Raw genomic sequence first — 24,365 nt, forward strand, 5'->3', positions numbered from 1 at the left:
AAATTTGTTCAGCATTGACAACTTTTTTCGGGCAAATTCAATTTCATTGTGGGTTGTTGTTGCTGTTGCAGTAATTTGTCTAGATGTTTATATGGTTTGTCTCTTAACTGGATTTAGTAGTCCATTCATTCTGTTTTAGTAGAGCATCTATTTGTCTGTCCAAATGGCTGGCTGGCTGTCTGTCTCTATGTCTGCCAACTTGGTCATTATACGACTGGTTGTCTTCCTGCCTTCTATGCCACCAGTGAATATTTGGCTTACATTTTCGATGTCTGTGTGTCTGTCTTTGTCTTTATTTGCTTTACTTTTTTCGCTTTAGTTCATTCATAGTTACAGCCAGCCCACCTAAAAACAGTTGTCGTTCGTTGTTATCTCTCTTTGCCACTCTCCCGATCGTCCGCTCGCCGCCGTCATCCATGCAAATGCAAATTTCAGTAATTACCTTTTCCTTAACAGATGATCTTTGAAATACAACATGCGGATGTCCGTTAACGTTGTGGGCTGCGGCATGAAGTTTTGATGGCTCAATGTAATATTCATTATTTTTGGTTTTTATGTGACCAACCTGAGGAGATCGAGAAGATAAAAGAGCAAAAATTATGAAAATAAATAAATATGATTATTTTATGTTAATATTATGCGTTGTATGTATGTATATTGTAATAAAATTGTAAAATAGATATGACAACTAAATATGAAAAAAATGATTAGCTTAAAAATCAAAAGACTTAAGGCACAAACGTGGTAGTCATTGGGGTTTGATGTTATTCATGTAAGTTTGAATTAAAATAAAAAAGTTCTATGAAGATAGGACAAATTATTTAAAATCAATAACGAATTTGGAAGGGCCAAGGATAAAGACCCCATAAATTTAAATATATTCATGAATAAAATAAAATTGAATACTAAATCGATTTTTCAACCGAAAGATCTTCACAAGAAATTTCCAGTATATTTCGAGGGCTTCACATAGCCTCCACTCCATTTTCGATATTTTGAAGATTTTAATACCATTTTAGATGTGATCTGACAGTTATTTGGCACTACAAGTTCTTGGAGCTTAAAAAATCTTCGCTTAAAAAAGTTCGGCCAAATCGACCTTGTTCTATATATATTTTGGACAAATATTCCTTTTTATACCCTCCACCTAAGTTTGGATGGTATAATAACACTGTGATACAATACAATTTTTTTCAGGTGTTCTATTGTACCAATTCCGTTTAGTTGGAGTCCCCGAACCATGAATATACCTTTGGTTTTTCTGGGTCACTTCGAAAATTAGTTTTATAACGGTAAATGTAGAGAAAAACGTGGTTTCATAGGTTTTCACTTATTTTCTTTCTAACGGATTTATATTATTTTTTTTTTCATTCGAAGAGTAGAATTTTTTCTTTCAAACAAGATATATATTTGGTAAATCGGTTGATGATTGAAGTTATATTCGTGGTCCAGGGACTCCAACTAAACAGAAATGGTACATTAGAACCCCTGAAAATTTTTCGTGTCGCACAGTGTAATTTTGATTTCTCGTTTGTACCTCATCGAAATAATCATTTCCGACCCTTATTTGTAAAATTTGGCTAGAGGAATGCATGCGCAATGATTGGAACCTTAGCATCCTGTGTTGCGTGCACAAAAAAGGAAACACGGCGATATGTGACAAATATAGAGGAATTAACCTTCTTCTCATCGCATATAAAGTGCTATCCAATGTGCTGTGTGAACAACTGAAGCCAATGATCAATGACATTATTGAACCATTCCAATGCGGTTTCAGTCCTGGCAAATCCACCATTGATCAGATTTTCACTCTGCGCCAGATACTGGAAAAAACCCACGAAAAACACACCGATACATTCAACGTACTCGTCGACTATAAAGCCGCATTCGACAGCCTTACCCCTTCAGAGCCATGGGTTTGGCATCCCTGCAAAATTAATACGGCTATGCAGGATAATTTTAACTGGTCGGAAAGGACCTCTCGGAGCCCTTCAATACCAAACGAGGATTCAGACAAGGTGACAGTCTGTCGTGTGACCTGTTTAATATCCTGCTGTACACCAAACAGCACATGTTACTCGCCTACGCCGACGACATCGGCATAATGGGTCGAACATTGCGAGCGGTAACAGCTACCTTTGAACGAATTGAAAAGGAGTCTGACAAAGTGGGACTGGCAGTAAATGGCGAAAAGACCGGGCTGATGGTATCAACGCACAAGACGTGCAGTAGACTCGGATCAACTATGGAACTTGAAAAGTACAGCTTCGAGGTAGTGGACGATTTTATATACCTCGGTATTGCCATAAACAAAACTAATAACATCAGCTTTCCGGAGGAGTATAGTTTTGGCCAACAGATGCTACTGAGTAAGCAACTCAAAAGTAATGTCACCTCTCTCCAGACCAAATTCACACTCTACAAGACGCTGATAATACCTGTGCTGTTGTATGGATCTGAAGCATGGGTACTTTTGCAAGCAGATGAGGCAGCTCTTAGAGTGTTTGAGAGATGGTGAATATCACCGTCGAATGAACCATGAGGTATACCATCTATTCTTGGACATCAATATAGTCAGACGAATCGAGCTGCAGCGACTACGTTGGCTAGGCTATCTTGTGAGAATGGCTAAAGATGCCTCAGCTCAAAAGGCATATAAAAGTGAGCCAAGTGATGGTTCACGCAGAAGGGGAGGGCCACGAATCCGATGGAAAGATCAAGTAGAATACAATCTCGGAAAATTGGAAAAACTGCACAGAATACCGACGCGCCTGGAAAATTGTTTAAGTTCGGCTTATGGAACGAAAGTTCTGTCACAAGCCAGCTAAGTAAGTAGGACCCAATAAAGTATGTATATATTCTTGATCGGAGTAAAATTATATGACGGTATTTGAATATTTAGCGTAAAGGAAGGTATCGTGATGCCATACTTTTATTTTCGAAATTGAGCTATATCAGGCCTCAACTGGCATAGCCCCTCAGATAATGATTGCTACAAATGTTTGGTAATTCCCTCACGATGTAATCAGCCTCCAGGGACGTACGCATACAATTTTTTTCTGCAATAACAATTTTCATTTTTAATTTTCATCCTCATATAGCTGTGTCCTCTAAATTTCAGCATTTTGTGGATGTTTCACCCTACCATGTGTTGTCGGACCACTTTTTGGAGGTTTTTAGTAAAAATCTCCATTAAAAATAGCTGAAATATTTATTTATTTATTATTTCAAGTACCTGTCAGTATACCTATGGTGGAGGGTATTCGAAGTTCGGCCCGCCCGAACTTACCACTTTTTATACCCTTCACCACACTGTGGTACAGGGTATTATGTATTTGTGCATATGTTTGTAACAGGCAAAAGGAAACGAGATGGACACATGGTTCCTTTTGAGAATATGCATAGAATCACTTTCTGAGTCGATTTACGCATGTCCGTCTGTCCGTCCATGTATATTTGTGAACAAAGTACAGGTCGAATTTATGGTCCGATTTGGATGAAACTTGGCATAGGTCACTTATTTGGCCCAAGGACGAACCCTATTGAAATTGGGAAAAATCGGTTCAGATTCAGATATAGCTCTCATATATATTTTCATCCGATTTAATGTATATGGTGCACCAAAGTCCCTATATATCACTCGATTTGCACGAAATTTAGCACATCGTAATGAATTAGGTCTAGAAAGATGTGTGTTAAGTTTCCTGAAAATCGGTTCAGATTTAGATATAACTCCCATATATATTTTCGTCCGATTTAATTTAAATGGTCAACCAACGTCACTCTAGCGTCTAAACGAACTGAGATAGATCGACAAAATTTTGCACAGAGTCGTCTTTTGTCTGCAGGCAGATCAAATTCGAAGATGGGATATATCGGTCCACGTTTAGGCATAGCTCCCATATGAGGGTACGCCCCCAATTTTACGTATTTTGGGGTTCTGGAGCGCGTTTTTCAACCGAATTCGCTGAAATTTAGTACTTTTAGTTGCTATTGGGTACCCAATTTCTCCAAAATTATACATATAGGTCCATTTTTTCTGGTAGCCCCCATATAAGGGTACCCCCCAAATGTCGGTATTTTGGGGTTCTTGAGCGCGTTTTTCAACCGAACACGCTGAAATGTGGTACATTTGGTTCTTATTGGGTGCCAAATATCTCCACTAAAAATTATAAATATAGGTCCAATTTTTCTGGTAGCCCCCATATAAGGGTACCCCCAATTTTCGCTATTTTGAGGTTCTTGAGCACGTTTTTCAACCGAATTCGTATTTTGTAGTCGTATATGGTAACAAATTTTCCTACAAAAAATTATCGATATTCACCCCCTTTTGGGGTAGTCCCTATTTAACCCCCTTTTTATACCCTTCACCACACTGCGGTACAGGGTATTATGTCTTTGTGCATATGTTTGTAACAGGCAAAAGGAAACGAGATAGACACATGGTTCCTTTTGAGAATATGCATAGAATCACTTTCTGAGTCGATTTATGCATATCCGTCCGTCCGTCTGCCCGTCCATGTATTTTTGTGAACAAAGTACAGGTCGCATTTATGATCCGATTTGGATGAAATTTGGCATAGGTCACTTGTTTGGCCCAAGGATGAACCCTATTGAAATTGGGAAAAATCGGTTCGGATTGAGATATAGCTCCCATATATATTTTCATCCGATTTAATGTAAATGGGCCACCAAAGTCCCTATATATCTCTCGATTTGCACGAAATTTGGAACATCGTAATGAATTGTGTGTTAAGTTTCCTGAAAATCGGTTCAGTAAATGGTCAACCAAAGTCCCAATATACCTTTCGATATGCACGAAATTTGGCATAGGGTAATGTATTAGGTCTAGAATGATATGTGTTAAGTTTCCTGAAATCGGTTCATATTTAGATATAGATTCTATATGTGACCAAATGAAAAATTTAGTATCGGTTGCAGAATGACATGTTTATTGATCCAATTTCATTTTACTGGTCCTTTAAAAATGCGACGTCTGTTAGGATTCATCTGTTAAAGTGGTGAAGGGTATCATATAGTCGGCCCCGTCCGACTTTACTACTTTCCTTACTGGTTTCAATTGTTTAATTCTAATTTCAGCTCTGACCGAATAAGACAATATTGACATGAAATGGCAAGTGGAATAAAAATCTTCTTAATATAATAATTTACATAACAATTCTTTTTTTATTGATTCCCACGTCAGCTCAGCCAAGGCAAAATACTTCTCAATAAAGCTTGCAATATTTATGATATATTTTACGTTTGTAGCTATGGAGCATTTAAGACCCATACGTCACTGGAAGCTTCAACATTGTTGTTAACAGCGTATAAATATGACTGTAACTCAATTAATTGATAATAAAAATTTCCAAGCATGCGCCTTATTCCCAACAATAATTGTCTGCTAATTAATGTGCAATTTCTGTGAATTGATTATATCAATTAAATTTAATTTTTCAACATATTAATCAACTGATGAGATGAAACACAAATTCCGGGGAAATACCGGAGGTAAAACCAAAAAAAAAAAAAATAAAACAAAATAACAAAGAAATAATACAAAAATGCTTTCGACATAACAAATTATGGGGGGAGCACCAATCATCGAAAGGGGTTATAATTAACTCATTTATATCTAATATATACATACATATATTTCGTTCCAAAAATCCCTTTGAACATATAATTTATCTCTTCAATATTTTCCTATTCATTCTACGCTGTCCCCTTTGATTCTGTTCAACCTAACCTAGGCTAACCTAAATCATATATCAACTAATTAATACCAATAACGTTAAGAGCAACACACAAAAAACAAATGTAAATATAAATATAAAATGTTAAGCGGTGTCATAAAATCTGTTTATGACTCTAATGACAAATAATCGCTGCTTCCGTTAATGTGAGAAACATTAGTGAAACGACCGACAAATGGCGTTTACCGCTTTCATAAGTCTGTATCGGCGACTGAAATAAATGACGAATATAGATATCAATCGGAGGGCAGATGCAGGGGTGTGAATGACTACATGAATGGCATAAATGTTGAGGTAGTACTACTACTACCTGGTACTGTCTACCCAATATCTATGTAAGGATGTATGTGTTTTGCTGGCTGACAGACTGGCTAACTGGCTGGCAATATATGGCGCCACACCAACCGCATGCAGTACCCTGCCATTATTTTCCTATAACCACGCCATGCCAATCTCCAAACGAAACAACAGCCGCCAAGAAGGACAGATAAACAACAAGAACAACAGCAACAACACCCAGAGTGAATGTGTAATCGGGAAACATTATAAAGGCATGCAGCAGCCATATCCCCACATGTCCATATGCATATATGTAAGTATGTAGGAGACTCAACACTCACGCTTTTCATGCATACATTTACTGGATAATGGATTTTTCATGGCAAGGCAGGCAAGACCAAAAAAAGAAAACATTAACAACAACAGCAAACACAGAGAAGCAGGACTGACATGGAGACATACCGACAAGTTTATTGTTATAGACCATGGACAAGCAATTATCTATTGAAACGGAGGCATTATATGGCCCGTGGCAAGCTATCAAATGTTTACACATTGTAATATTTAATTTGCAACATCATTGAAATGCTCGATGCGACAGGAGAGAGAAAGAGGTGAGGGTCAGCGGAGATTAGATATGTCTCGATGAAAGTTTTACAAATTAATTTAACAAATTGGAATTATTTTTTATTGGAATAAAACTCTGTGAATTATCAATATATTGTTTATATTTACGGGTTTACTGCTACGGTTTTCTGCGTTTAAGGGGACCACCCAATTAATTCGAATCTAACCTAATTCAAGAATGTCCCTACAAAATTTCAAGTGAAAATCTCAAGAACTCTTGAAAATATAGCCGATTTATTGTGTCAGCATCAAGTGACGGCTGAAGGGCTTCTCAAACTTTAAACGCGTTTTTCTCTAAACATTGTTTTGTGAATGGCGGGCATGATAACTCAAAAACTAATAACCCAATCGACTAATAACCCGATCAATTTTTACGCGTTTCTCTGTGAGTGTATAGCTATCGTAGGAACTAGGATAAAGCCAATCGGTGAAGATATTCCTTATTTTTTAATTTGGTTTTTGGTCAAAAATCGGCGATTTTCGAAAAATATTTTTTCAAAGGTCCGCCATTTTGTTAATTTTAGAGCGAATTCCCTTAAAACATTAATTTTTATACCCTTCACCACACTGTGGTACAGAGTATTATGTCTTTGTGCATATGTTTGTAACAGGCAAAAGGAATCGAGATAGAACCATTGTTCCTTTTGAGAATATGCATAGAATCACTTGCTGAGTCGATTTACGCATGTCCGTTTGTGCGTCCGTCCATGTATTTTTGTTAACAAAGTACATGTCGCATTTATGATCTGATTTGGATGAAATTTGGTACATGTCACTTATTTGGCCCAAGAAGGAACCCTATATATAGTTTCGTCCGATTTTAGGTAAATGGTGCACCAAAATCCCAATTTTTGTCCGATTGAGATAAAATTTTGCACAGAGTACTGAATTAGGTCTAGATTGATACATGCCAAGTTTTGTAGAAATCGGTTCAGATTTAGATATAGCTCTCGTATATACTGAATTAGGTCTAGATTGATACATGCCAAGTTTTGTAGAAATCGGTTCAGATTTAGATATAGCTCTCGTATATAGTTTTGTTCGATTTTATGTAAATGGAGCATCATACTGCCAATATTTGTCCGATTGAGACAAAATATTGCAAAGAGTATTGAATTTAGCACTGGTAAATGTATGCGAAGTTTTGTTGGAATCGGTTCAGATTTAGATATAGCTCCCATATATAGTTTCCTCTGATTTTATGTAAATGGTGCACCATACTATCGATGTTTGTCCGATTGAGACAAATTTTTGCACAGAGTACTGAATTAGGTCTAGATTGATGCATGTCAAGTTTTGTATTGGATTTTGTGTCAAGATAAATTTTGGATGGCACACTGTGTTGCAGCATAGGAAATTGTAGATGCCACGGTTGCCCCAATACGTCCATTTATATATAGATCTTTTACATATTTTGCTCGATGATTGATATTCAATTTTTCATAAATTTCAGATTGATACCCAAAATGGTGAAGGCCCCGTCCGACTCTTGAACTTTCCTTACCGGTTTTAATTAATTCCGACCATAAATTACCTAACCTCCCAAATATTCCAAAATATCTATTCATAAAATTATTTTTAAAGGTAACCCTCTACTCAAAAATTATTTAACGAAACCCGCATATAATGGCATAGGTCTTTAAAAATGATAAAACCACGCCTTTAGGCCAGGTATTAAAAAACCACGACTATATTTTCCTAAAATTATTACAAACATTCGGATGAATGCGCCCAAAATAGTCTTTGAATAATACTCGTTTAATGCCCACACCTACAGGATTTATAGGGTTCCAAAAATAGTATTTGAATAATACTCTTATATACCCACATCTACAAGATTTATGTATTCTTAAAGTACTCAAACCTACAGGATTTATAGGCTTCCGAAAATAGTACTGAAAAATATTCTTAAAGTGCTCAAACGTACAGGATTTATAGGCTTCCGAAAATAGTCTTTCAAACCTACGCCTTAAGATAGTCTTTAAAAAATCTACGCCTTAAGATAGTCTTTAAAAAATCTACGCTTCAAGATAGTCTTTAAAAAATGTTTACGCCTTAAGATAGTCTTAAAAAAAATCTACGCTTCAAGATAGTCTTTAAAAAAATTTACGCTTCAAGATAGTCTTTAAAAAATTTACGCCTTAAGATAGTCTTTAAAAAATCTACGCCTTAAGAAAGTCTTTAAAAAAATTTTTACGCCTTAAGATAGTCTTTAAAAAAAATCTACGCCTTAAGATAGTCTTTAAAAAATCTACGCCTTAAGATAGTCTTTAAAAAATCTACGCCTTATGATAGTCTTTAAAAAATCTACGCCTTATGATAGTCTTTAAAAAATCTACGCCTTATGATATTCTTTTAAAAATCTACGCCTTATGATAGTCTTTAAAAAATCTACGCCTTATGATAGTCTTTAAAAAATCTACGCCTTATGATAGTCTTTAAAAAATCTACGCCTTAAGAAAGTCTTTAAAAAATCTACGCCTTAAGATAGTCTTTAAAAAATCTACGCCTTAAGATAGTCTTTAAAAAAATTATGCTTTAAGATAGTCTTTAAAAAATCTACGCCTTAAGATAGTCTTTAAAAAATCTACGCCTTAAGATAGTCTTTAAAAAATGTATGCTTTAAGATAGTCTTTAAAAAATCTACGCCTTATGATAGTCTTTAAAAAATCTACGCCTTATGATAGCCTTTAAAAAATCTACGCCTTATGATAGTCTTTGAAAAATCTACGCCTTAAGATAGTCTTTAAAAATCTACGCCTTAAGATAGTCTTTAAAAAATCTACGCCTTAAGATAGTCTTTAAAAATCTACGCCTTAAGATAATCTTTAAAAAAATTTTTACGCCTTAAGATAGTCTTTAAAAATTAAAAAATCTACGCCTTATGGTAGTCTTTAAAAAATCTACGCCTTAAGAAAGTCTTTAAAAAATCTACGCCTTATGATAGTCTTTAAAAAATCTACGCCTTATGATAGCCTTTAAAAAATCTACGCCTTATGATAGTCTTTGAAAAATATACGCCTTAAGATAGTCTTTAAAAAATGTATGCTTTAAGATAGTCTTTAAAAAATCTACGCCTTAAGATAGTCTTTAAAAAATGTATGCTTTAAGATAGTCTTTAAAAAATCTACGCCTTATGATAGTCTTTAAAAAATCTACGCCTTATGATAGCCTTTAAAAAATCTACGCCTTATGATAGTCTTTGAAAAATCTACGCCTTAAGATAGTCTTTAAAAATCTACGCCTTAAGATAGTCTTTAAAAAATCTACGCCTTAAGATAGTCTTTAAAAAAATTTTTACGCCTTAAGATAGTCTTTAAAAATTAAAAAATCTACGCCTTATGGTAGTCTTTAAAAAATCTACGCCTTAAGAAAGTCTTTAAAAAATCTACGCCTTATGATAGTCTTTCAAAAATCTACGCCTTATGATAGCCTTTAAAAAATCTACGCCTTATGATAGTCTTTGAAAAATCTACGCCTTAAGATAGTCTTTAAAAAATGTATGCTTTAAGATAGTCTTTAAAAAATCTACGCCTTATGATAGTCTTTAAAAAATCTACGCCTTATGATAGCCTTTAAAAAATCTACGCCTTATGATAGTCTTTGAAAAATCTACGCCTTAAGATAGTCTTTAAAAATCTACGCCTTAAGATAGTCTTTAAAAAATCTACGCCTTAAGATATGCCAGGAAAAAATTATTTAAAAATCTACGCCTTAAGATAGTCTTTAAAAAAATTTTTACGCCTTAAGATAGTCTTTAAAAATTAAAAAATCTACGCCTTATGGTAGTCTTTAAAAAATCTACGCCTTAAGAAAGTCTTTAAAAAATCTACGCCTTATGATAGTCTTTAAAAAATCTACGCCTTATGATAGTCTTTAAAAAAATTTTTACGCCTTAAGATAGTCTTTAAAAAAAATTTTACGCCTTAAGATAGTCTTTAAAAAAAATTTTACGCCTTAAGATAGTCTTTAAAAAATCTACGCCTTATGATACTCTTTAAAAAATCTACGCCTTATGATAGTCTTTAAAAAATCTACGCCTTAAGATATTCTTTAAAAAATCTACGCCTTAAGATAGTCTTTAAAAAATCTATGCCTTAAGATATTCTTTAAAAAATCTACGCCTTAAGATAGTCTTTAAAAAATCTATGCCTTAAGATAGTCTTTAAAAAATCTACGCCTTATGATAGTCTTTAAAAAATCTACGCCTTAAGAAAGTCTTTAAAAAATCTACGCCTTAAGAAAGTCTTTAAAAACTCTACCCCTAAGATAGTCTTTAAAAAATCTACGCCTTAAGATAGTCTTTAAAAAATTTATGCTTTAAGATAGTCTTTAAAAAATCTACGCCTTAAGATAGTCTTTAAAAAATCTACGCCTTATGATAGTCTTTAAAAAATCTACGCCTTATGATAGTCTTTAAAAAATCTACGCCTTATGATAGTCTTTAAAAAATCTACGCCTTATGATAGTCTTTAAAAAATCTACGCCTTATGATAGTCTTTAAAAAATCTACGCCTTAAGATAGTCTTTAAAAAATCTACGCCTTAAGATAGTCTTTAAAAATCTACGCCTTAAGATAGTCTTTAAAAAAATTTTTACGCCTTAAGAAAGTCTTTAAAAAATCTACGCCTTAAGATAGTCTTTAAAAACATCTACGTCTTAAGAAAGTCTTTAAAAAATCTACGCCTTAAGGAAGTCTTTAAAAAATCTACGCCTTAAGATAGTCTTTAAAAAATCTACGCCTTAAGATAGTCTTTAAAAAATCTACGCCTTAAGATAGTCTTTAAAAAAATCTACGCCTTAAGATCGTCTTTGAAAAATCTACGCCTTAAGGCATTTGAAAAATATTCTTTAATAAAAATATTCTTAAGATAGTCTTTGAAAAATATTCTTTAAAAAATTGCGTCTTAAGATAGTCTTTGAAAAATATTCTTTAAAAATCTACGACTTAATATAGTATTTAAAAATTTTATTTTAAAAAAACGGCCTCTTGAGATTCTTTAAACAAAATCGATGCCTTGTGATAGGCTTCGAAACAATTTTTTTTTTTCGCATTCAAGCCTTTTGTTTTATTTATTTTAAAATCAAGCCTTGGAAAAAGCTTTGAATCTTTTTTATACCCTACACAACTATGTTGTCAGGGTATTATAGCTTTGTGCAGCCCCAAATGTTTGTAACGCCGCGAAATATTGGTCCTAGACCCACCTTTAAGTATACCGATCGTCATATCTCGACTAGCTGAGTCGATCTAGACATGTGTGTCCGTCCGTCCGTCCGTCCGTCTGTCCATTATAATTTGTAAACACGATACAGGCCACAGTTATGGACCAATCTTCACGAAATTTTGCATGTAGGATGGGTTCTGGCCAATGAAGACCCCTATTGTTTTTGGAAAAGATCAGTTAGTATTTAGGGGATGAAATGGACCAAATACTAAATTTTTGTCGGTTTTTCTGGTCGCTCCAGAGGCCGCAATTATGGCCAAAACACCGCGAATTTTTGCATGGAGAAGGGGATCGGGCCAGAGAATAAGCATGCATGTTTTGATAAAGATCGGTCAATATTTAGCGGGTCAAATGGACCCTGACTTTTGTGTGAAAATTGACAAAATTTGTATTCTATGGCATATATATTTACTCCTGGAGGTTGTAGACCCCAGGAGTTGATAGCATATCCAAGAGGAGTGGTTGGCGTTTAAATTGATACCAAATATAGTGATGTATCTACTCAGATGTGGGAGTTACAGTCAAATATTTACAGGTGCTTACGTATTCAGATATTATTTAGTAACCCATTACCACATTAGAGGGAGAAATATCGCGCTGATGGCTTTGAAATTTTTCATGAAGTTCCAGTTATGGTCAAGAACAACGCCTACAATTTTCGGTGATGATCAGATTAAAATTTTGGGATGAAATGGACCGAAAACATAATTTTTAGTGTGTTTTCAAGTAGAGTATAATCCAAAAATCACAACACAACCCACCGTGAAGGTAATCTGGACAAGTAATTAGAAGGACTGTACTGAATATTCGAAAAAAGTAAGGAAGAGGTGTTGTTAACCTCTAATCGGACAAGAGGGGGCAAATATCACGAAATATTACTCCGACTCGGAATAAACATCCTCAGAAAGTTAGAGTTCGTGGTAGTTGTGTAGGGTATCGTATGGTCGGCCCCGTCCGACTATACTGCTCCGCTCACTGGTTTATATATATAAGTAGTAATAAAAAACTCCCACTTACCAAACCATTACAAGCTGACAAAGCTACCCTCGAATCTGGTTGATCCTTAATCCGTCCATTATAATGACAATTGGTATTTTTTTGCAAACGTTTACGGGTACGCAAATCCCGACGATGTCTTTCCACAATCAGGTGCGGTGTCATAAAATAACTATGTGGCCTGAAAATACAAGAAACCGAATTACTTCCTTCAATGCCCCCCATGACATATCAAGGCATCCTTACTCCAATTCCAAATGCAGCGTTTCATTTTCTATATCCAAATGATAGTGAACTTCTGGCTCCAATTGTGTATCGTCGATACTGCGACGTTTACGATTATGTTTGTAATGCTGGCCATGATGATGTTGCAGGTTGTGCGATACAAATTCACCATTTCTGTTGACTTTACGCGGTATTATTAATTCTCCAGATTTCAGTTCGTCCGAATGCAGGCCTGAAAAAGAGAGCGAGAGAGGGAAACATCAATAAAATTGCAATTTATCAATACATCGATGGCCAACCATGTGCCACTACCACAAAATTGAGTTGTTAACTTCAAAAACGAACAAAAACAACAAAATGACGCGAATTTCTTCGAATCGATATAATTAAAATAAACGACTTCTATGAACATCCCATAAATCACACCATATGTTCGTGCAAAAGAATTGATCGGTGCTTGTCGTGTATGAGTTGAGCTGATGTGGTTTACAAATTTGTTGTTGCTTTGCCATACAGCAACAAATTTAAATTAAATTTTAAATAATTATATGCCTTAACGTGATTAAGGTGGCAATTATTATGTAATACCAAATATGCTAGTCATGCGAGAGAGAGAGAGAGAAAAAACATTTATCAAATTCCGGTAAATAGCCAAAAGGCACAAAAATATCCAACTTATTTTGCTTTATAGAAATAAAGATTTATATTTTTGATATTTTTGTGGAAATAGACGATTGTTAAATGCCTTATTTAGGAATCGAAAGATATTTCTTACATTTCAATTATTTTAAGTAAATGAAATAAATCTTAATACTATGTATATTTATTTTACGTTGTTCACTGCACGTATGGGTAACATACGCATAATAACACACCATACGCCTACGTAACCCATATTATGATAGGACCTTCAATATACCGGAAAAGAGGTGAGGAAAAGATGATTACCTAATAGGTAGGCTAGCGTTTTACGGGGATATACCAAAACGGGGTCAATATGGATCATTTTGGGTATTGAAATCCTTTTTAGTACAAAGATGTGTGAGAACCGTCTGAGCAACGTCTGAGCTAAATTTCAGAGCTCTATCTTAAATATTGTTATCTCTATCTAAAAGAGGGACTTTAGAGGGGATTCTGATTAAGAATATATATACTTTATGGGGTCTCCGGTGAATATTTCGAGGTATTGCAAACATAATGACAAATTTAATATAAAATTATGATGCAGGGTATACAAATTTAAGATCCACTTTTGTAGGACCATTTTTTTGGTAGCCACATGTAATGGTACCACAAATTATTAGTATATATATTTGAGAGTTTTGAACGTATTTTTTGTCCGAATTGGCTGTAATTTAGTACTTTGATATTTTCGATATTTTGATTATTCGTTTTTCAACCGAAAAAATTTGATATTCGCTCCCATATAACCCTGTTTTTTATTAAAATAGTTATTTGGTTTACAAGCCGAACTATTCAAGACTGGTGGTCAGATGCTGGTAAGGAGCATGCACTAGCTGATTAGTACAATTTGGCTAGAGGAAAGAATGCCCAATAATTGGAACCTCACCATCAAAAAGGAGACAAGACTATATATGCCAACTATAGAGGAATAAGTCTCCTTCCCATCGTATATAAAGTGCTATCCAGCGTGTTGTGTGAACGACTGAAGCCAATTGTCAACGACATTATTGGACCATACCAATGCGGCTTCAGACCAGGCAAGTCCATCATTGACCAGATTTTCACTCTGCGCCAAATCCTGGAAAAATCCTGCGATAAACACATCGACACATTCCACCTATTCGTCGACTATAAAGCCGCATTCGATAGCCCTATCCGTTCAGAGGTTTTTAAAGCCATGTCTGCGTTTGGCATTCCTGCAAAATTAATTCGGTTATGTAGGATAACTTTAACTGGCACAATATCAAAATCGGAACGAACCCCTCGGAGCCTTTTAATGCCGAAAGAGGATTCAGACAAGGTGACAGTTTGTCATGTGACCTTTTTAACATCCGATGGTATCAATGCGCAAGACGTCCAGTAGACTCGGATCAACTGTGGAACTTGAGAACTACAGCTTCGAGGCAGTCAAAGATTTTATATACCTTGGTACCGCCATAAATAAAACTTATGACATCAGTTTTGAAATTCGGAGAAGGATAGTGTTGGCCAACAGATGGTACTATGGTCTAAGTAAGCAACTCATAAGCAAGGCCACCTCACGCCAGACCAAACGCACACTCTACAAGACGCTAATACAAACCACGCTATTATATGGATCTAAAGCATGGGTACTTACGCAAGCAGATGAGGCAGCTCTTGGAGTGTTTGAGTGAAAAATTCTCTAATCTGCGTTGACGGTGAATATCGACATCGAATGAACCATGAGCTGTACCAGCTATTCCCGGACATCGGCATTGTTAGACGTATTGAGCTGCAGCGATTACGTTGGCTAGGTCATGTTGTGAGAATGGATGTCCAAGCCCTAAAGGCATATAAAAGCGAACCGGCTGATGGTTCACGCAGAAGGGAAGGCCACGAATAAGATGGAAAGATCAAGTGGAGGACAACATTTCCAAATATGATCTTCCAAACTGGAAAAACTGCGCAAAAGACCGACGCGACTGGAAATTTTTTTTAAGCTCGGCTTATGGAACGTAAGTTCCGTCACAAGCCAGCTAAGTAAGTAAGTTATTTGGTTTGTTTTGATTTAGCCATCTTTTGTAATCATTGTACCATCGGAGGAGATAATAAGCCGGAACCTTAGTTTCGAGAATGAAGTATATTGATCCGCATATTCGATATTTACAGGGTATTATGTCTTTGTGCATATGGTTGTAACAGGCAAAAGTAATCGAGATAGATCCATGGTTCCTTTAGAGAATATGCATAGAATCACTTTCGGAGTTGTCCGTCCGTCTGTCCATGTTTTCTTGTGAACAAATTACCGATCGCATTTATGATCCGATTTAGATGAAATTTGGCATAGCTCACTTATTTGGCCCAATGACGAACCCTATTGGAAAATGGAAAATCGGTTCAGATATAGCTCCCATATATGTTTTCGTCCGATTTTATCTAAATGGTGCAACAAAAACCCAATATTTGTCCGATCGAAACGAAATTTTTTACAGCGTACTGAATTAGGTCCGTATTGATATATACGAAGTTATGTGGAAATCAGTCGAGATTTAGATATAGCTCTCATATATAGTTTCTTCCGATTTTATCTAAATGGTGCACCAAACACCCAATATTTGTCCGATCGAAACAAAATTTTTTACAGAGTACTGAATTAGGTCCGTATTGATGTATACGAAGTTTTGTGGAAATCGGTTCAGATTTGGATATAGCTCTCATATATAGTTTCGTCCGATTTTTGGTAAATGGTGCACCAAACTCTCAATATTTGTCCGATTCAAAAATTTTTTTTTGCACAGCGCACTGACTTAATTCCAGTTTGATATCCGTGAAGTTTTATTGAAATCGGTTCAGATTCTGATATACCTACCATGTATTGTTTCGTCCGATTTTATGTAAAATGTGCCCCAAACTCCCACGGATTGTCCCATTGATATACATTTTTGCACAGTGTATTAAAATAGAGAACGATGTCAATGAGGAGATAGCAATAATTGTTGAATGTGATCTTGTAGTTCGAGGCTAGTGTGTCAAGTCACCCTCAACAACGTAAGCCAAATATACTCGTTATCATTGTGTTAGTGGTGGTGATTTTGTTTGAGAAAGTTTGATGCATGAGGATATTAGATCGCCCATGGCATAGGCGTCTAAGTATCCACAAACACAGTCTGTACCCTGGCTACAAAATGTGAAACCCTAATGAGCACAAGACTGTCTAACATCTAGCTTTAAAGATGTCACATTTGGATAAAAGTGACCTAAAACCTAACTTATTTAAGGGGAGCCATTGTAGCATCGTTAATCTTGGGATCATAGGCACTCGGTCATTTCCTCCAAACTCTCCCACAAAATCCGCAGATTGTTCTCGACTGTTTATTTAGATTCGCAGCTACTCACGCGCCTACTATGGGCAGAGTTCAATTCAATTTTTTTTTTTAATTTCCAACAAAAATATAAAAAATCGTTACTACCGAGTGTAAGGTGCTTCCGAAATATATCGTCAACTTTTCACAAAATAAATTCATTCATAAAAACCCCTATTCAATAAACAACTTGCAATCTACGAGTACGTTGGCGTACCTTGTGTAAATTGAAAATTTAACAGACAAATTGAAATTCATGAAAGCAGGCGACAAACTGCAATGACAACCAGAACGAAACTAAACGATTTCGGAATAGACACATTTACGAAGTTATGATAAAATTAATATTTACGATTTTCAAAGAAATTTGGATACGCTTGCGGATTTAGTTGACAATCAACGAGAAGTATTTATGCACCGAAATTTAAAAAATGTCCAGATGATTTTGAAAGGATTAATGATAGAGGAGTTAAAGTTAAAGTTGATGACGGATTGCACAAGGTAGTCTTTATATAGACAAACTGAAGAGAGTGGTTGTAATTTGGGATTCCGGGATGAATAAAAAATTATTAGGAACAAATATTTCTATTTATGCTTCTGTTTTTAAGTAGACCCGCTCCATTTTAGGTATTTTTGTGGCACCAGATCCATTTTTCAACCGAAGTGACTGTAATTTAACATTCTGGGTTCCTGTGAGTAGAGGTTTCCACCCCATTTTAATGCTTCCAAATTCATTTTCAAATGGAAGAGACTGTATACTGCCATTCCGCTTTTTTGGAAATTAAAACAGATGATTTACCCTCATAATCCGGTTTTGGAGTGTGAATAACATATACTATATTTTTTGACATAGCCTCCATTATTAAGGTCCAGCCCTTTGGTTATCTTTCACCACACTATCGCACAGGGTATTATGTGTATGTGTTTGTGCATATGTTTGTAACAGGCAAAAGGAAACGAGATGGTTCCTTTTGAGAATAGGCATAGAATCGCTTTCTGAGTCGATTTGTGCATGTCTGTTAAATTGTAAGCAAAGTACAGGTCGCTTTTATTATCCAAATTGGATGCAATTTATTTCGCTTAAGAACGAACGCTATAGAAAATCGGTTCAGATTTAGTATAACTCCCATATATAGGTTTACCCGATTTCACGATAGTTCACCCAAGTCACAGTTTTTGTTGGCTTGAGACAAACTATTGCGCACTGAATTAAGTACGGATTGTTACTTACTTACTTAGCTGGCTTGTTACAGAACGGTTGTTCCATAAGCCGAGCTTAAAAAAGATTTCCAAGCGCGTCGGTCTTGTGCGCAAGTCCACCAATTTGGAAGACCACGTTCCAAAGATGTTGTTTTCTACTTGGTCTTTCCATCTAATTCGTGGCCTTCCCCTTCTACGGGAACCATCAGTAGGCTCATTTTTATATGCCTTTTGAGCTGGGGCATCTTCATTCATCCGCACAACATGGCCTAGCCACCGTAGTCGCTGCAGCTCAATACGACTGACTATGTCGATGTCCGCGTATAAATTGTAGAGCTCGTGGTTCATTCGACGCCGATATTCACCGTCGACGCAGATCGGCCCGTAGATCTTTCGGAGAATTTTTCTCTCAAACACCCCAAGCGCTGCCTCATCTGCTTGCGCAAGTACTCATGCTTCTGATCCATATAATAGCACGGGTAGTATCAGCGTCCTGTAAAGTGTGAGTTTGGTCTGGCGAGAGGTGGCCTTGTTTCTAAACTGCTTACTTAGACCATAGTAGCATCTGTTGGCCATCACAATCCTTCTCCGAATTTCAAAACTGATATTATTCGTTTTATTTATGGCGGTACCAAGGTATATAAAGTCTTTAACTACCTCGAAGCTGTAGTTCTCAAGTTCCACAGTTGGTCCGAGTCTACTGGACGTCTTGCGCGTTAATACCATCAGCTTGGTCTTCTCGCCGTTTACTGCCAGACCCACTTTGGCAGACTCCTTTTCAATTTGTTCAAAGGTGGCTGTTAGCGCTCGCAATGTTCGACCCATTATATCGATGTCATCGGCGTAGGCGAGTAACTGATGTTGTTTGGTGTACAGAGTGCCATTTCTGTTCACCCGTGCGTCTCGTATGACCTTTTCCAGTAGGATGTTAAAAAGATCACACGACAAACTGTCACCTTGTCTGAATCCTCGTTCGGTATTGAAGGGCTTCGATAGGTCCTTTCCTACTTTAACGGCTGACCTTGTACCACTTAAAGTTATCCTGCATAGCCGTATTAATTTTGCAGGAATGCCGAACGCAGACACACCTCTGAACGAATAGGGCTGTCGAATGCGGCTTTATAGTCGACAAATAGGTGGTATGTGTCGTTGTGTTTTTCGTGGGTCTTTTCCAGGATTTGGCGCAGAGTGAAAATCTGGTCAATGGTAGATTTGCCAGGTCTGAAGCCGCATTGGTATGGTCCGATGATGTCATTGACCATTGGCTTCAATCGTTCACACAGCACACTGGATAGTACTTTATATGCGATGGGAAGGAGACTTATTCCTCTATAGTTGGCACATATCGTCTTGTCTCCTTTTTTGTGCACGGGACACAGGATGCTGAGGTTCCAATCATTGGGCATGCATTCATCTAGCCAAATTGTGTTAATCAGCTGGTGCATGCTCCTGACCAGCATCTGGCCACCAGTCATGAATAGTTCGGCTGGTAGCCCATCGGCTCCTGCTGCTTTGTTGTTCTTGAGCCGATTAATTGATTTTATGACCTCATCTTGGCTAGGTGGTATACACTCTATACCATCATCTCTTATTGGTTCTGGGGTATCTTCTTCATCGCCACTATTTGAAACTAGTAGCTTTTCGAAATGCTCCTTCCAGATCCTCAACACGCTGTCTGTATCTGTCACCAGGTTGCCTTCTTCATCCCTACAGGAGGATGTGCCTGCACCAAAGCCTTCGGTTTAGTGTTTTACTCGTTGGTAAAATTTCCGGACTTCATTCTGACTCCTGTACATCTCGATTTGCTCACGCTCACGTTTTTCTTGTTCTTTCTTCTTTTTTCTGAAAACACGTTTCTCCTCTCTCCTTTTCTCCCGATAATTCTCCATCACGTTACGTGTTGCTACTGTCTGCAGCGTTGCCCTATACGCTGCGTTTTTCACATCAGTAGCATTACGACACTCCTGATCGTACCATGGGTTTCTTGGTGGTGGTTTTTGGTACCCAATTGTTCTTTTTGCTGCAGTTTGTAGGGAGTGGGCAATTCTTTGCCATTGTGCTTCTATACTATTATCGAGACAAGAAGTGCTTTCTTCAAGCAGATGGGTACGTTGAGCGGAGTAGGCCTCGGCTACCTGTTGTGTTTGCAGCTTTTCGACGTCGAGTTTCCGTGTTGTATTAGATCGCACCTTTGCTGCAACATTAAGACGGGTGCGTACCTTGGCTGCCACAAGGTAATGGTCCGAATCGATATTCGCTCCTCGGATCGTTCGGACGTCTAAAACACTGGATGAATGCCTTCCGTCTATCACAATGTGATCAATTTGATTTCTCGTTACTTGATCAGGAGAAATCCAGGTGGCCTTGTGTATATCGAGATGCTTGAATCTGGTGCTGCTAACTACCATGTTTTTTGCTGCCGCGAAGTCAATCAACCTCATGCCGTTGTCGGATGTTTCTTCATGAAGGCTGAATTTTCCGACGGTGGGGCCAAAGATATTTTCCCTTCCGATTTTTGCATTAAAATCTCCTAGCAGAATTTTAATGTCATGGCCAGGGCAACGGTCATGTGCTGTTTCTAGGCGCTCGTAAAATATGTCTTTGGTCTGTTCATATTTTTCTTCGGTCGGAGTATGGGCGCAAATTAGACTGATGTAAAAGAACTTCGCTTTTATACGGATTATAGCAATTCGCTCATCTACTGGAGTGAATCTGGAGACAAGGCCTTTTATTCTCCTGTTAACCATAAATCCGCAGCCAAATTCATGTCTCGTTTCATGCAGCTATAATACAGGGCGTAATCGTCTGATTTACTTACGCCTGTCGAACACTGCCCCTGTTCTATACAACGTGCGCACATTCCAAGTGCAGATTCGCAGATCGTGGTCCTTTATACGTTTGCGGGGGTCGTCAACATTAAGGGGGTGTGGTTTTCTTTTTCTTTGCTTTTCATCGGGTGATGAGAATAGCTCCCCAGGTGGCACCGCGGGGAGTTCAGTGTCCACAATTGAGATGAAAGAGGGACCAAGATAAGCCTGGGCTTCGCCATGTTAAAACCAATCAGAGCCGTTGCTTGGTATCTATCATCCCCTACGCCACCCTACGGTGGCGGATTGACGTATGTGAAATGTTGTATAAATCGGTCGGTTCAGATTTACATATAGCTCCCATATATATTTTTGTCCGATTTTAAGGAAACGGACCACCAAAGACCCTATACTTTTTCGATTTACACGAAATTGTGCATGGCATATCAAATTGAGTCTAGGAGGATCTATGCTAAGTTTTGTTGTAATCTTTTCAGATTTAGATATAGCTCCCATATATATTTTCTTCCGATTTTTGATAAATTGTGCACTAAACTCCCAAGATTTTTTCGATTAAGACAAAACCAAACGTACCAAATTGGGTCTATAATGATGAGTTTCATTGAAATCGGTTTAGATTTATATATAGCTGACATATATATGTTCGTCAGATTTTCAGAAAATGGAGCTTATACTTTTTACACGAAAATGAACATAGCATATCAAATGGAGTCTAGAACGATCTGTCCTAAGTTTCGATAAAATTGATTCAGATTTAGACATAGCTCCCATATATGTATGTTTGTCCGATTTTATGTAAAATGGGCACTAAACTCCCAAGGTTTTTTTCGATTAGGACGGAATTTAGAAATCCACATTGTATTGAGTCTAAAACGACGTGTATTTAGATTCGTGAATATCGGTTCAAATTTACATATAGTTCCCATAAATATTTTCTTTCGTCTTTATATAAATAGTGCAATAATCGGAAATAAAGTCTAAGTCTGAGTGGGATATCCAAATCTGAACCGATTTAAAAAACTTGGCACACGTTAGTCTACTATAACTTCGGTACGTTGTGGACCATTTTGCCATAATCGGGGTAACTTTGGGTGCACAATTTACTTAAAATCGGACGAAACTACATTCGGCAGCTATATCCAAATAACCAGCTATATCCTATATCTAAATCGGAACCGATTTTCCTAATTTCAATAGTTCGTTCGTCCTTGGGCCAAATAAATGAGCTGTGCTAAATTTCATCCAATTCGAATCATAAATGCGACCTGTACTTTGATTACAATTTAACATGGACATACAGACAAACGGACGGACTTAAAAAGTGATTCCATGCATATTCTCAAAAGGAACCATGTGTCCATCTCGTTTCCTTTTGCCTGTTACAAACATATGAACAAAGACATAAAAATGGTACGCCAAAGACTCCAATTGGTTAAATTTCAGAATGATATGTGTTTGGCATGATTTCTTCACATAGTGAATATCCTTGTGATGATTAGAACTAGTTCGGCTTAGCCGAACTTATAATTCATTTTTATTTGCTTCAAATACATATCCATACCCACATTAATATGCGTGCAGCCCGTATTAAATGCAATTAGCGATAAATTTTGTGTTTAACAAGATTTTTCCATTTGATTTAGTCGTACGATATGTAAACCGATTAATTATCTTGTCATAGTTGATGATTATTCACAAAACCAAAATTAAAGAGCTGTTGTGAAATATTACACACACACTCACAGAATATTCAAATCACCCACGAAAATCAATGAATTTGTCAATAATAATTTCAATTGAATAAATAAATGAACAAGGTCATTCGAGAAGTGAATCTAGATCCGTTTTGAAAATGTCGCAATAGAATTAAACAAACAAAATACAACAAATTTTGGAGGACAACTTACCAATGAGTAATTGTTGATGTTGTTGTTGCTGCTGTTGCTGTTCATCACCATAAACATGCCACGTTGAGGTTGTGACCAGCAGACAAATTATGGCATTCAATTGAAGGCGGGATTCCATGATTAGTTTGTACTTGTTTATGTTGTTGTGTGTGTGTACTTTATTTATTTATTTATTTTTTTGCTATTTTTTTAAAGTTTGCAAGGATTTAAGTTTTCAAAATATTTTTTTTGTTATTTTAAGACGTTTTGTTGAATGCTCAACCACACTGAAGATATTTTCTCGTTATATTTGCATTATTATCCACGACATGATTTTGTTGTATTATCCATTATCAATTAGCTTATCCAATTTCAGTATAATTTTCATTAGCATTGCTTATGAGGCATTTTTATGGAAAATGTTCGTTTTGAAATCTGAAAAAAGAATTGGAAATTATTATATTGGATTAATATTGTGTATTAATTATATTTCTATGAAAAAAAAATATTTTAAACAATTTACGTTAAGCACAAAACCTCAAAGGATAAGCTTATAATTTTCCTGGCTTGCTATTCTGGTTCTGCGCTATACATTGTTAATACCCTAACTTTTATGGATAATTGTAATATCCCTATGGATAATGGGTATATACACTTTACTACGACCAGAGGTCCGCCAGAAACAGTGACGTAAATGACATACATTTACGACGTATAATACATACGTCAGAAACGTCGTAAACCCACCCAAAACCGTTAGGCTTTTGACAAAATAGCTATTTCCATCAAACAATTTGGAAATTGCGTATTCTTTTCTCAAATCCATATCAAATTTCAAAATGTTCTTCTCCAAAAAGTTTAGAATTTTTTATCAGTTCTAGTAAGGAATAGTCAGATATATTTATAAATAATATATATTCTTGAAAATAATTGTATATAGTGATAATATTCAAATAAATGACGTGTACTACATTAATTACATTTTATACAAGTATATGACGTTTACACCTTTTTGACAGTAGAAAACCTTAAAATTCGTCACACGGGCCATCCCTGACTACGACATACATATGCCTAGTCGAAATATTTATTTTAGACTCGAAGTTCCTTTGGATGAAATCTGTTTTACACAATTTAGAGTCGTAATGCTACTGAGGTTAAACACGCAGCATATAAGTCAACCCTGCCGACATTAACGGCACGCAATGCGAGAGAGAATTATCGGAAGAAAAGAAGAGATGAGAAACCTATTTTCAAACAAGTGAAAAAGGCCTTAAGTACGGCCCTGCTGAACTTTGTACCCTCCACCATAGGTATACTGATAATTACTTGA

The 24,365-nt window shown here is 36.4% G+C and overlaps 1 protein-coding gene across 1 annotated transcript; it reads right to left on the minus strand.

Annotated features, from left to right (window-relative positions):
* Window positions 1-8: 8 nt before the first annotated feature.
* Window positions 9-23,194, minus strand: LOC133328116 (A disintegrin and metalloproteinase with thrombospondin motifs 6-like). Its single transcript, XM_061536675.1, has 5 exons — window positions 23,054-23,194; window positions 13,133-13,343; window positions 12,908-13,067; window positions 443-565; window positions 9-107 (listed from the first exon to the last, which is right to left on the minus strand). The coding sequence occupies exons 1-5, from the start codon at window positions 23,169-23,171 to the stop codon at window positions 9-11; spliced, it is 711 nt and encodes a 236-aa protein (XP_061392659.1). The 5' UTR covers window positions 23,172-23,194.
* Window positions 23,195-24,365: the final 1,171 nt, after the last annotated feature.

Source organism: Musca vetustissima, unplaced genomic scaffold, assembly GCF_032173495.1.
Source record: "Musca vetustissima isolate MV318-11 ecotype Yass unplaced genomic scaffold, APGP_CSIRO_Mvet_v1 utg14542, whole genome shotgun sequence".
Taxonomy (NCBI): Eukaryota; Metazoa; Arthropoda; class Insecta; order Diptera; family Muscidae; genus Musca; species Musca vetustissima.

Coding starts and splice junctions, on each gene's coding strand:
- LOC133328116 (XM_061536675.1), bottom strand. CDS start 23,171: ATGGAATCCCGCCTTCAATTGAATGCCATAATTTGTCTGCTGGTCACA. Junction 13,344..23,053: donor ACATCAACAATTACTCATTG/GTAAGTTGTCCT, acceptor TCTCTTTTTCAG/GCCTGCATTCGGACGAACTG. Junction 566..12,907: donor TGTCAGCTTGTAATGGTTTG/GTAAGTGGGAGT, acceptor CGATCTCCTCAG/GTTGGTCACATAAAAACCAA.